Below are 12,052 nucleotides of genomic sequence, written 5' to 3'. Positions count from 1 at the left end.
GTTAGAATTCTTTTCACAAGTTACGGAAGATAGTATTGACTTGCAGTATAGGCTGTTGTGAAAAGTAGGTACATGCTTTCACATTCTTTCACTACATCTGTGATAAAGTAGAAGCTCCAGATTTACTCTGCTTTATAGGCATTGAGATTTAGTTTTATAGATTAGGAAGAAATAAGCTCTGTGTTTCTGGGACTTCATCATAATGGGCTGCAATAGATTCCTAATGGCTAGAATATGCATTTTCAGCACTTGTGTGGCAGCTATCATATTTAAAGTGCCACGCAGCTATTAAATATTCTCATGTTCATTTATATGGAATAAATATTATATATCTGGGGAGGAAAAAAAAAGCATATAGATTTTAAGTGAGTTTATCCAGGCATTTACGAAGTAGTAATTATTGTTGAGAAGATAACTTACATTAGGAGTGACCAATTCCACTTTGGCAATAGCAATGTTTTCAAATGATCAGCTTCTAATCTGTGTGCCAAATGCTTTTGCTACAGGAAAATGTCAGACTTGCATTACATGACCCAACTGTTTTATTTAAACTTTGCTTACATTTCCTTCATATTATACTAGAGTGGTAAATAATGTAAGCCTGTAGGTGCTGGTATAGGTTCTATCAGCCTTTAAATCCAACTGTAAAATTATTTAAAAAAAAAAATCTCATTTTATGGCTGTGATGCTGCAACACAGTGTTCAAATAGACAGAAGGTTGAGTTAACGTGTTGTGATATCTACTGCCAAATCCCATGTATATTTTCTAACTGGTTAGAAATTAAGTTCATACTGGTTCATAATCTATAATGATGAAGCTCTAACCTGAATGAGGAATTTATTCACAACTGCTCTATAAATGTTAAACAATAAATGTATTCTACAACAGCTAAACAGTGTAAAACTTAGACACAAGACCACAGACCGGAAAGTAATTGCTCTATAAATATAACATTTTCCCTATTAAAACTCTATTCTGCTTATTGAGTAAATGAAACGCAATATGCAGGAAAGATGTCATTTGGAAATACTGGTCTGATTCTCTAATGTGATCAGATAAGGAAGCCCCTGAAAAAACTAATACTAAAGTCTGAGAATTAAGCCTGCTGTGTGAAACAGTATTTCAGACTACAGGACTGACTGGAGCTATGCACAACATTATGTCTCACAGCCATGTTGTTAATGGTTTTCTCTCTCCTATTTTATTGTCAGTATGCATATGAATTATGAAATACGTTTGGGTTACTGTAGCTGAAACAGCTCCACTGCCTTTAGTTTTGCTTTGTTTCTTACATAGACTATCATTACCATTTGGATGCCGAGACTATACATTGTTTGTTTCAACCATTGCATCGAACTCATGATCTAAAAGCAGATTTCTGTAGGCAATTTATTTCTTTACTTCATAAAAATGTCCTGTTATTTAAAATCTACAGAATAAAGTTGGATGCTCTGTTTTTCTTGGGTTTAGTTGCAAATAGAAGTCTAAAATCCTTTGGATAGTGTTCTTGATGTCAATCTATGTTTTTTTTACATTGTGCTTCAATGCTTGCTTCAACTTTAGATTTCAGTTTTTCATAACTGAATTGTTTCCTTCACTATGTCTTTATATCCCGTCTTCACATATTTGCAAGGATAAGCTGGAGCAACCTTATTGTTTTTAACATCACTTGCGATATTGTCTTCCCCCCAAAACTTCATAATCTTGTTTCTACTTCTGTGGTGGAAAGGGGGAAGAAAGGAAAGAAAATTAGTTGTTTTTAAGATTAAATGTACATACTTTCATAAAAAAAATAGTAATCCACTGCCTTAATGATTGAACTTTATTTCATGTCAAGCAGTTTAATTTGATCTAATGACATCTTTGCATGTGCATTGCTTGTATTTGACTTTGTTTGGACAGTAAAGTAGACATGCCTCTTACACTTTGAGCAACACCTTCTGATCTTTTGTGGATGAATCTAATGGTCTTGGGATTGGATTAAAAGGTAGAACTATGTTTGGTATTTGTAGCTGCTTCAGGTTCCAATCTCTAGTTTTAGGCAAGCTATTTGGTTTATGAATGCTTTGGTTACTTCAACTGCATGATGAAAAGAACTTTATTCTTCAAGGAAGGGTTTGTTTTAGTTCATTTTAAATCATTTTGAGAGCCTTCAGTAAAAGGCTACATTAGTGCCTACTAGTGCTATTATTTGTAATAAAAGAGACTATTATAATCATCTAGAGAACTATTGTTGAACTAGAATTTACTTCTGTTAATATAAAATTCTCAACAGTACTGAATGAAAGACTAGATTTAAACTGGCATGAACAGGAAAAAATAACTTGAAGTGGTAAGCTATAGAAGTTTTATAATCAGAGAGATGTTTGGAGTAATTCCTTATGTAGTTCTTGATGTAAATTGAATTATAGCATTAATAATGCATGTATACATATTTACTGAAAATTACACATACAAATCCTATATATGTATTAAATTTAGTTCTTAAATTTTAATTCACATCAGTTTGTGTTGACATTTCAGCATGTTGAATTATATGTTACTTGTTTTAAAAACTCATCATTATTCTATTATCAAAGAATTTTAATGTGTATGCTGCTGCTATGTAGAAAATTACTGATGATGCTGCCTCTATTTTACCTTGAGAAAAAGTTAACATTAAAAAAGATAGCTGAGTATAAGGTGAAGAGTTTCTGATTTGTTGTTTTGCGTAGTGGATTTCATTTTTGCTTGTGTGTTTTCTTTATTTTTCAGTGGGTCACATCATTCAGGAAGCCCATCAACACATTGCTCTAAAAAGAGTGGCTCCCTAGATACCTCCAAAGTCTATATAGTGTCACAGAGTAGTAGTCAACAGATTTCTGGGTCGGTTTCAAAACCATACCACAGACAAGGAGCAGTGAGTAAATACGTCATTGGATGGAAAAAATCAGAAGGAAGTCCTACACCTGAAGAATCTGAAATTTCTGAATGCCATGAGTAAGAATTCTGTTTCAACTTTGTTTGGGACAGGAGGGAAAAGAAAATATATTTTAAAATAGGATCAAAAGATGAAAAAATACAGATGCCATTTGACTTGTAAATGTTTGGTTTATTTCTGTACCTTTATATGTCAGATGCCCATCCAAAAAAGGAAAAAGGGACAATAACTGCAGGATGCACCTTTTTCTGGTTTCTCATCTTTTCTATCTAGCTGCACCTTTTTTCCATTTCTCTAATAAAGCACGCTGAAAGAAATTTCTGAAAGTGTGTAGAGGGAAAACCGTAAGGTTATGCCAAACATTTTGAATCTCCTTTTCAAATCTCTGGGAAACAGTTGTAAAGCCACAATTTTATTGTGTCAAAAGACTTGTTCTGGAAGTCTTCAGAACATTGCAGTTAATTCAAAAAAGCTTACTTCCTGATGTTTCTGTATTAAACCTTCCTATCTTGTTGCCTAATACATCAGCTAATACATTAGAAATGGCAGACATGCCCATAAACATAGCAGTAATCTATGTAGGCAATTAAAAAAATAGTGCCTGTTGGAGGTATTTTAGTGGTTTGTGTGTATCTTTTTCTGACTGATTTTAATGAATAGATAGCAACTGGTGGTTGGGACCCCACAAGACAAAGTTTAAGTGTGGATATATCTGATTCTCTTAAAGAGATTCTGCAAAATGTGCAGGCTCACACTACATTTTTTTTATAGGAAGTGACATTTAATCAAAGGTACTCAGATCAGTTCTAATAAGCAGCTGTATGTACAGCTTAACGGAGGAATAACCCATTAGGAATGTGTTAGTCATAGACAAAATAAAAATGTTTCACTCAAAGGAAAAGATGCAGTACCTCAAATAAAGATAGAGATGAAACTTACCCAGTACTTCAGCAGTAATAAATGTTTGAATCTGCTGTTTGAAACAAACTTTTAAATTCCTTAATCTTCAAAACCATCTTCTTTGATAACCTCCTTGCTTTCTTTTTGTGCATAAGCTATTTAGTGCTACATCTCAATAAATCAGTCAGGCCTATATATCTTGACAAATTGACACAGTGACATGCAGTACCTGATTTTCAAATGTTTAATATAAAATTACTCTGTTTAATGGGAATATGGTATTTGCATCTAATACCTTGTATTCTATTTATGTGCATAGTTATGGTAAAATTCATATTTAAAAATATAAACTAGAATATTTTTACTAGGAAATATAAACTTGAAGTCAAGCTCTTAAATTCCTTATTCTCAAAAGTGAAACAAACAAAAAAAAAAAGCTGTCCTGGTTATTTGTATTTCTTCATGGTATTGTATTGGTGATTTTTTTTTCATGTTTTCATCTATTGAATAGTTTAGTCATAGTGGTACTCGCATTTGGAAAATGGTAGCTTCACTGATTCCTTTAGCTTTTTGCATTTTGATGTTGATGAACCCCTGAAAAAATTTCTCTTTATTTCGAATAGAACCCTTAGAACAAAATTGCATAATGAAGCATGGCATTTAGACTAAAACCACAGTAATTTTGAAAAGCATCTTCAAGAGCTAGTTCAGTTTAAGAAATATTAATTGAATATGGCAGCACTTCATATACCAGAAAATACTTTCAGATTTTTCTATGGTTTAGAGTGTCGCTTCACCTCTTTCTAGGAAAGCTTTCTGTACATCACAGAGAGGAAATATCCCTCTGAGGATAATTATGTTGAAATAAAATAACATCTCTAATTAGCAATGATGATGAAAATCAGGTCAATTGCTGAATGTTGTGCCACTATAGGATATAATTCACCGAGAATTACACTTTACCGTAGCAAAGCTTGTTTCCTCTCTGCTGAGGACAGAGTCACTGATTATGCTGCACTTGACAGTGAGTAATGGCTTCAAATGCATGTTCTGTGTGATTGGGAATCTCTGGTTCCTTAGATTGCATTTCCAGAGTAAACCTGTTAAAATTCTCTCCTTTCTCACTGGAGGGAATGTGAAAGATGGTAATTCAGTTTGACAGTCCTTTGTTGACTGTAAATACATTTTTATATACTGATAATTAAAGAAGACAGCTGTTTTATTTGTCCAAACAGCTTTATGAAATTGCTGATAATAAAACACACTTGGCACATGGCACAATAGATTACAAATCTTCTTCAAACATTGCCATTGATGACCATAGTAATTTTGTCAGATTGTAAAGCTGGATACAATGTCACACTAAAAAATATTGATTTTCTTACTTGCTAAGGAAGTAAAAAATATATTTATGTATTTTGATTTGTGAGGAACTATTGGAAATGCTGCTATAAATACAGCCTTAGCAATGTGGTGTGCAAAAAGGGAGAGAGGAAGGCTGGGAGAAACAAGCATTTTTTGTTTTTTGTTCTGAAGAATTCCTTAATGTTGGTTTTTCAGTAGTTTAAGAATTTCATCTTGAACCCACAAACAGTTTTGTATGAAATGACTAGAACATGTTCTAAATAAAAGCATGCTCTGTCATGAGGTAATTTTAACAAGTTTTACTTTGTGACTGAAAATAAACGTAGTCTTTCAAGTCCATGAGCGCTATTGCTTATTTTGCTAAAAACACCAATTGTTTCAACAGAGTGTATGATGATATTGATGCTGTGTCTGCATCGAGTCCACTTCAAACTTCCGTGAGGAATGCCATTGTCGAAAGCCAACAAGTGTTATCCAAAGAAGATTTTCTGAAGTTGATGCTGCCAGAAAGCCTCTCTGCAGAGGAAGGGAGGAGAAAGGTTAGCTACTTTGTTGGCATGTATCCCAGGCATAATTATGTTAGAAATTTATTTTCTGGTATTCCCAAAATTGCTATAGAGAAGGCAATATCACTTTGTGCAAACTAAGTATATTCCATGGGGATGCTACGAATACTGACCATAAGTCCCAAAACATCATTTTCCACAAGATGGAAATTATACCTACTTTGATTATGTATGAAATACAGTATTAGTCTAAGTATGACTCTGCTTAGCTGTAAAGGTTGAGCAAGTTAATTATAATTTCAAAGGCTAAGAGTAGCATTTTCAAGGTTGAATGGTTACATTTATACACCTCAAATGATATTTAGGCATAGGAATAAAAGTAGCCCCCTTTCCTCTGTTCTATGCTACTCACTACTAACAATTCTGAATTACAATTCCACATAGACACCAGTGGGAACTGCTCAAAAGACATAATTGTCAGTGCTAGTGGAGAGCATAGGTCTATATAGTATGAAGACAATCAGTAATGTTAAAAACTTCACAAAAAGTGGATAGAGAATTAAATATTTACTACTTTTCAAAGTATGCATGATTCTGAATTCGGTGCTTAATGTGTTAGAAAGCAGTAAGCAATTGAGTTACTTGAGATAATTGTCACACTTAAATATTAATTCAATGCTGTCTTAACCCACTGTGTTTATACAATGTGCTAAATAACATATCTGAACAGAAGTAACACATGGGAATACTCTTAAGTGCAGAGTTGAGTTTAAAATTCAGATCATATGCACCTTTAAACTACAGTATGTTAAGTATGTGTGTTGTATGTCTTTGAATTCTCATTAATAACATCCTAGAGGTCTTTATGAGTTACGCTTGATACAATAATTGGCTTTCTGTGATGATTTCAAGAACGGCTAATGTTTCTGGGTACTTAAGTATGAAACACCAAAGAGTGAGGAGGTGTAACCATCCTAAGATAAATTACTGCTGTACCCTTCTCTTCCCAGGATATCCAAGGAAGAAACACCACAGGCCCTGATTTGCAGGGGATCCCCAGCCATAGGAATTAGCAGTATCCAGTCTTTGATTGTGCCCTCCGTAGAGGGCAGTTACTTTACTATAGCTTGGCTAGTTGACTTTGACAGCAAACCAGAAAGGAACTTTGAGAATTCTACAGAATCAAATCACATTTTTCATAGATCCTTCTTCATAGGTCAGAGAATAATGAAACCTATAGAACGGGTAATGTTCAATTTTTTGTCATGTCCCGAAAGGAAACTTTGTAAAGCTTCAACAATTAATGTTTAATATGTTTGGATAGCTACTGACCATTTTTTTTAGATGAAAGATGCAATATGAGGTTGGGAGGCTTGAGTAACAGTCAAGAATCGTGGCAGAATGCTTGCTGGGAATTTCAAGTGCAGGAAAGAGAATTGGATTCAGTGTGTGGAGCTTTTCAACCCTTTGCCCAACGTGGTCCCTAATTAGACTCAGAGGGTTTTGGCATTTGGATATCCATTCACATAAGGATGTTGTGTATGTCCTCTATCCAGTCATTTAGGACTGCTGCTTTTTGCCTATTAATGTAGTTATTTTGCAAGTGTTAAAATACAACCTTGGTCTTATGTTCGTTCCAACATCTATTTCAGCCAAATCTCTAGAACTAATGTCTTTTTTTTCCCCGGAAGTATTTTGATGCTTTCCTAGGTTAGAATCTGAATATCTGCCTCAGTTTTCTTTGGGACATAATTAACCATTCTAACAACTGAGCATTTTCTATATTGTCTTCAAGATAGATGCTCTTTTGAACTAAGTGTATGAAGTATATTTAACTATTTTGCAAAGGCAAAGTTTCTTGTGGCATGATTGAACATTTGTCTATTCTTTTTAGAAATATTCACAAAGTAAGTTTTGTCAAAAATAATAACGTAAATATTTTTAACTCTGTTAAAAATGATTAAAAATGTGATTCACTGTTTCAGAAAGCTGCTACTCTTAAGCATACATTCTGCCTAGAGAGTGAGCTACTCATAATTGATTAGAGGGAAAATAGGACAGGATATTAAATTGTTATATGCAAGACAATCCAGTTAAAATAATTAAGGCAATAACTGAAGTTTGTAGATGTGAAAAATAACTGGATTTGCAGTACTGAAGAATGACTTATGAAGTGGAATGGCCCAGTTTTACACTACAATAACATCTTGTTTTACTGTAGATGTTCAGGTTGTGGTTTAAATAGCTTTTTGAAATACATATAAAAATTTTCACTAAACTCTATTATTGTATTTTCTGAAGCTATTTTATGATATTTGGAGAGATGCAGTGTCTCAAATTACTTTTGTCTCCCAATAAATTATATTGCACCATATATCAGTTCAGAATGCTTAGTATTAAAGCATAGTCATTTCAAATTAAAATCAAACAGTTGTATGTATAGTCTTGAATAAACGTTACCAGAGTTGGTAACCTTATATATGTATTTCTGGAAAAATTTGCTGTCATGAGGCTATGGAGGTTTCATTTAACATTTCAGAATTAATAAAGCTGCACAATATCTGATTAATTCATGGTGATATGTTCCAAAATATCAAGAGAAAGTACGAAAACCCAATTCAGTAACTCTTTTGAGGCCTCAGAAGAGCTGATGTGATGGAAGAAATCTCTGATCCTTCCGTATTAGCTCAAGAATTCCAGAATGCCCAAAAAAACACTCCAAAGAACGGATAATGGGATATGGTGCTGTAAATTATTTTAACCAGTAATACTAGTTCTTATATCTTCATATTTTGATGTTTAGTTTTCATGTTATGGAAACCTTTCTCCACGGAGGACGCTTTATCGTACCCTATCTGATGAGAGTATATGTAGCAATCGAAGAGGATCTTCATATGCTAGCTCTCGAAGTTCAATGCTAGACCAGGCTCTACCAAATGACATCTTATTCAGCACTACTCCACCATACCACAGTACATTGCCTCCCAGAATGAGCCTGACTCCTGGAATGGGAAATCTGAGAAGTAAGTGATTGCTGTTATTGTTGAGTTTAGAATATTTGTAATAAAGTCAAACAAGTCACCAAATATTAAGTTAGATTTTACTTATGAGGGAAAATTTTGAAATGTCACATCAGTCTTCTAATAAAAGCATATTTGGTCAGCAGTACATACTTACGCTTGTCTTGGTGATCAATTCAGATTTATGTTTGAAGACAGGGTTCACGTGCCAAGATATTTTCATGAGACCAGTGACAGACAACAAACAGTTGTCTGAAGATTTCTGGTTATAATTTTATTTTCCAGTGGTGACCTAATTAAGCCAATCTGGCCTGTTTTGTTTCCTTGTGTGTGTGCACATTCAAATTACTGAATATATTCATGAATATTTCATTATAGTTAAATAGGAGAGCTTAGACGATCCTTTTGGTAACATCTTAAAAGGAAATGTGTGATAGTTGTCATCTCCAATCTCAAAACTGGATCTGCTGATACTTTTTTAATATTAGGAAAACCTTTGCAAATGACACTGCCTTCTCAATAATCAAAAAAAAAAGACTAGTTTGGGGTGCTAAGTTAAAATTATTTAATGAAGGTGTATCTTCATTTGTGATGTTCTTCAGAAGCAAGATCTTTATCATATTTTCCAATATGGAGTGATGGATTATAATGGTTGTAGTACTTTTATGGAGAGCTTGGTAATTTTCATGATTTTCATATAAAAAAAAATAAATTACTGAAAAGGAAATTGTGAAATTCTTGTGCTTATGTACCAGAGCCAAAATCTATGTACGCAGATACATACATGTAGGCTACATATCCATATTTATATACTTAATAAGAGTAAATTGTGGTTTTTTTAAATGCTAAATCTCTTCTCAGTTATTTTACTTTGACCCATAATCTAGAATCTAGGAAAAAAGAAACACTTTTAATTAGCAACTTTAATATTGTATCACAGCTGACTGCAGTTTACAAAAATAGTAGAACAACTGTGGACTTTGAAGTCCATAGTTAAGAAACTGTGGGTGGATTTCTTGAAAACATTAAGGACGCTTACAGACCCATATCCAGAGAGAATACAGACAGATGACTTAAGTAATAGACCTCTCTGTCATTCATCATGTCTTTCAGGCACTAGCAGTCAGTTGCTAACTTTCAGAAATAAGTTTTCTATGAAAAAAACCTCATTCCTACTTATAGTGGCTTCGGGTCTGATATTGAAGTTCATGTACTGCGCACTGGTTCATTTTAAAGTGGTATCATAAACAAGTGCTAAATTCCTGCTTCAGCTGGGATTGCATGCTTGATGTACCTTTTGCCAAAATTTAAAATTTTCTTCTGTCAAGGTGAATGAAACTCTTTAGCATAAGTTCAATTTGAAAAGATTTTACTGAAGATCCATTTTCTTTCATTTGAGACTAATTCGGTAGATTTTGTAGTCTGTTAAGGATCTATATACACATGGCTTCCTGATGGCCTTTTTTCTTCTTATGCCATGTTAGGCCTGTGTTTTTAGAGCTGTTTGATATAAAGGTTAATCTGCAAAGCAATCAAACCTTCAGCATGCTTTTGTTCAGAAGGTTGACACAAGGCAATTAATGGTTTACACTTGAGCTGTATACTGCTCCTCCAGCAGTGAAATTTTAGTGTTTGTGTATTAGCTCTGTCTTACACATCTTATTTTCCATTCTTGCTGCTTAGAAGCAGAAAGATATTTATACGCATTGCAGGAAAAAAAGTGAAACTAGTATCCTGTCAGTCAAAATGAAGCTGATTGTTGTTAGCCAAGGTAGTTCGCGCTATTTTCATACAGAGTTTCTATTTTCTTCTTCTGGTTTTGTACTATAAAAGTGCCTTTCAATGCCAGTGATAGAGGATCTTTTATAACGGCTGTCTCAAGGAAGATATAATTGGTCATTTGTAATCGCCACCTGAAGACAAACAAATCATGACTTGCTCACTATTATTTTCAAAGTAATGTTTAGTCATTATCTTTATATAAGAAACTAATTCTGGCTCTTGTTAGGAAGGACTTTGTAGTGACCACACAGCAGGTCCTTAATTCTATTGCAGTGGTGATGTGAGAGGTTTTTTTCCATTTATACTTTTAGTTTGAGGTTGTAGTTTCAGATATCAGAATTCCTAGCTGTGATGCTACTATTTTTTGTAAAATACATACATTTGTAATCTTAAAACATTTTAATTTTACCAATATTTAGTATTTACAGAAATCAGTAGAAATAGTGTGGTTTTGGCCAGAATTCATTTTTAGATATTCTTGCATAGTATTACGCAGCATGTATTACATGAAATATTGTGGCAGCACCAAGTTTCTTGAGACTCTCTAGCAAGGAAGAGTGTGATCAATAGGTAAGCAAAGCAACATCAAAAACAAAGCATAATAGGCAGCCTGAAGAGTTTCAGATTATTGAAATCAGAAATCAGAATTAGCAGACAAAATGACCATGCAAATATGGAAACAGGAACTTAAACTGTGTGATGTTCACTGTGGGAAGGAGATGAGAAAATGAAGCTATGGATTTTTTTTATTTTATGACTGAAGGAAGTGAACTGAAAAAAGTTGCTTTCAGTAAAGCCTGAAATGCAAGCTCTGACAATTGAGCACTTTGGATTGCACACAGTACACAACTGTAGGAAGATTTTTTCATTTCATATATAAATGTGTATATATATATATATATTTAACTTAAACAAGAAAGCAGAGCTTGTGTAGCTGAGAACCTTAGGGACACTGAAGATTCCCTGAGATGGTGCTGTTTATGTTGAGTGATTCTAGCATACTATACACGGTTGCAGGTACAAATCTATCCCCATCTTGCTAATTCATGGCAGCTGAATAATGAAAACCACTCATACAGAACTAGTGTACAAAGATGTCAGAGAAACCCAGGAAGACATATGGAGGCAGTCTGACTGAGCTTGTGAGCACCGTGTTCTTCTCCAATTAGGAAATAATGAAAGAATAGGGGAAGAAAAAAGCCTGAAGCAATACACTGGCATGACATTGCTGTGCTGTGAGGAAAGGAGCAAGGTGCAGGATACTTTCAATGATGAGGGTCCTTCCATTCCAACACTCCTGTCATGGGAGCTGTCCCACCATGTCTCTTTAATGGCAATGAGGTCATATCCCTGCAGGTGTGTGTACATCTGTAATTCCTCTTGTTTATTCCCCATGCTTACATGCATTAGCGTAGAGATGTTTAAGCTGGGCCCTTGATGAAGGTGGGATGGAATTCCTTTGTACTGCTCTTCAGGTGCTCTCCTGCTGACCCATGACCCTTCTCCAGGTTCTGGACATCTATCACTGACATTAGCATCAAACTGAGAGGAGGGGTAT

General features: G+C 34.2%; 1 protein-coding gene across 5 annotated transcripts in view; it reads left to right on the top strand.

The window, feature by feature from the left end:
* SIPA1L2 (signal induced proliferation associated 1 like 2) overlaps positions 1 to 12,052 on the top strand; it is a 138,703-nt gene that overhangs the window by 109,643 nt on the left and 17,008 nt on the right. For all 5 annotated transcript variants that reach the window (XM_083829588.1, XM_083829591.1, XM_083829589.1 and 2 more), the window contains exons 16-18: positions 2,756 to 2,980; positions 5,572 to 5,725; positions 8,496 to 8,715. In XM_083829588.1, coding sequence (XP_083685714.1) covers positions 2,756 to 2,980; positions 5,572 to 5,725; positions 8,496 to 8,715 — 599 coding nt within the window. The remainder of the gene's footprint in view (positions 1 to 2,755; positions 2,981 to 5,571; positions 5,726 to 8,495; positions 8,716 to 12,052) is intronic.

Source organism: Anser anser, assembly GCF_964211835.1.
Source record: "Anser anser genome assembly, chromosome: 3".
Lineage (NCBI taxonomy): Eukaryota > Metazoa > Chordata > Aves > Anseriformes > Anatidae > Anser > Anser anser.
The sequence above is the reverse complement of the archived record's forward strand: the minus strand, read 5'-3'. Positions and strand labels throughout refer to the sequence as shown.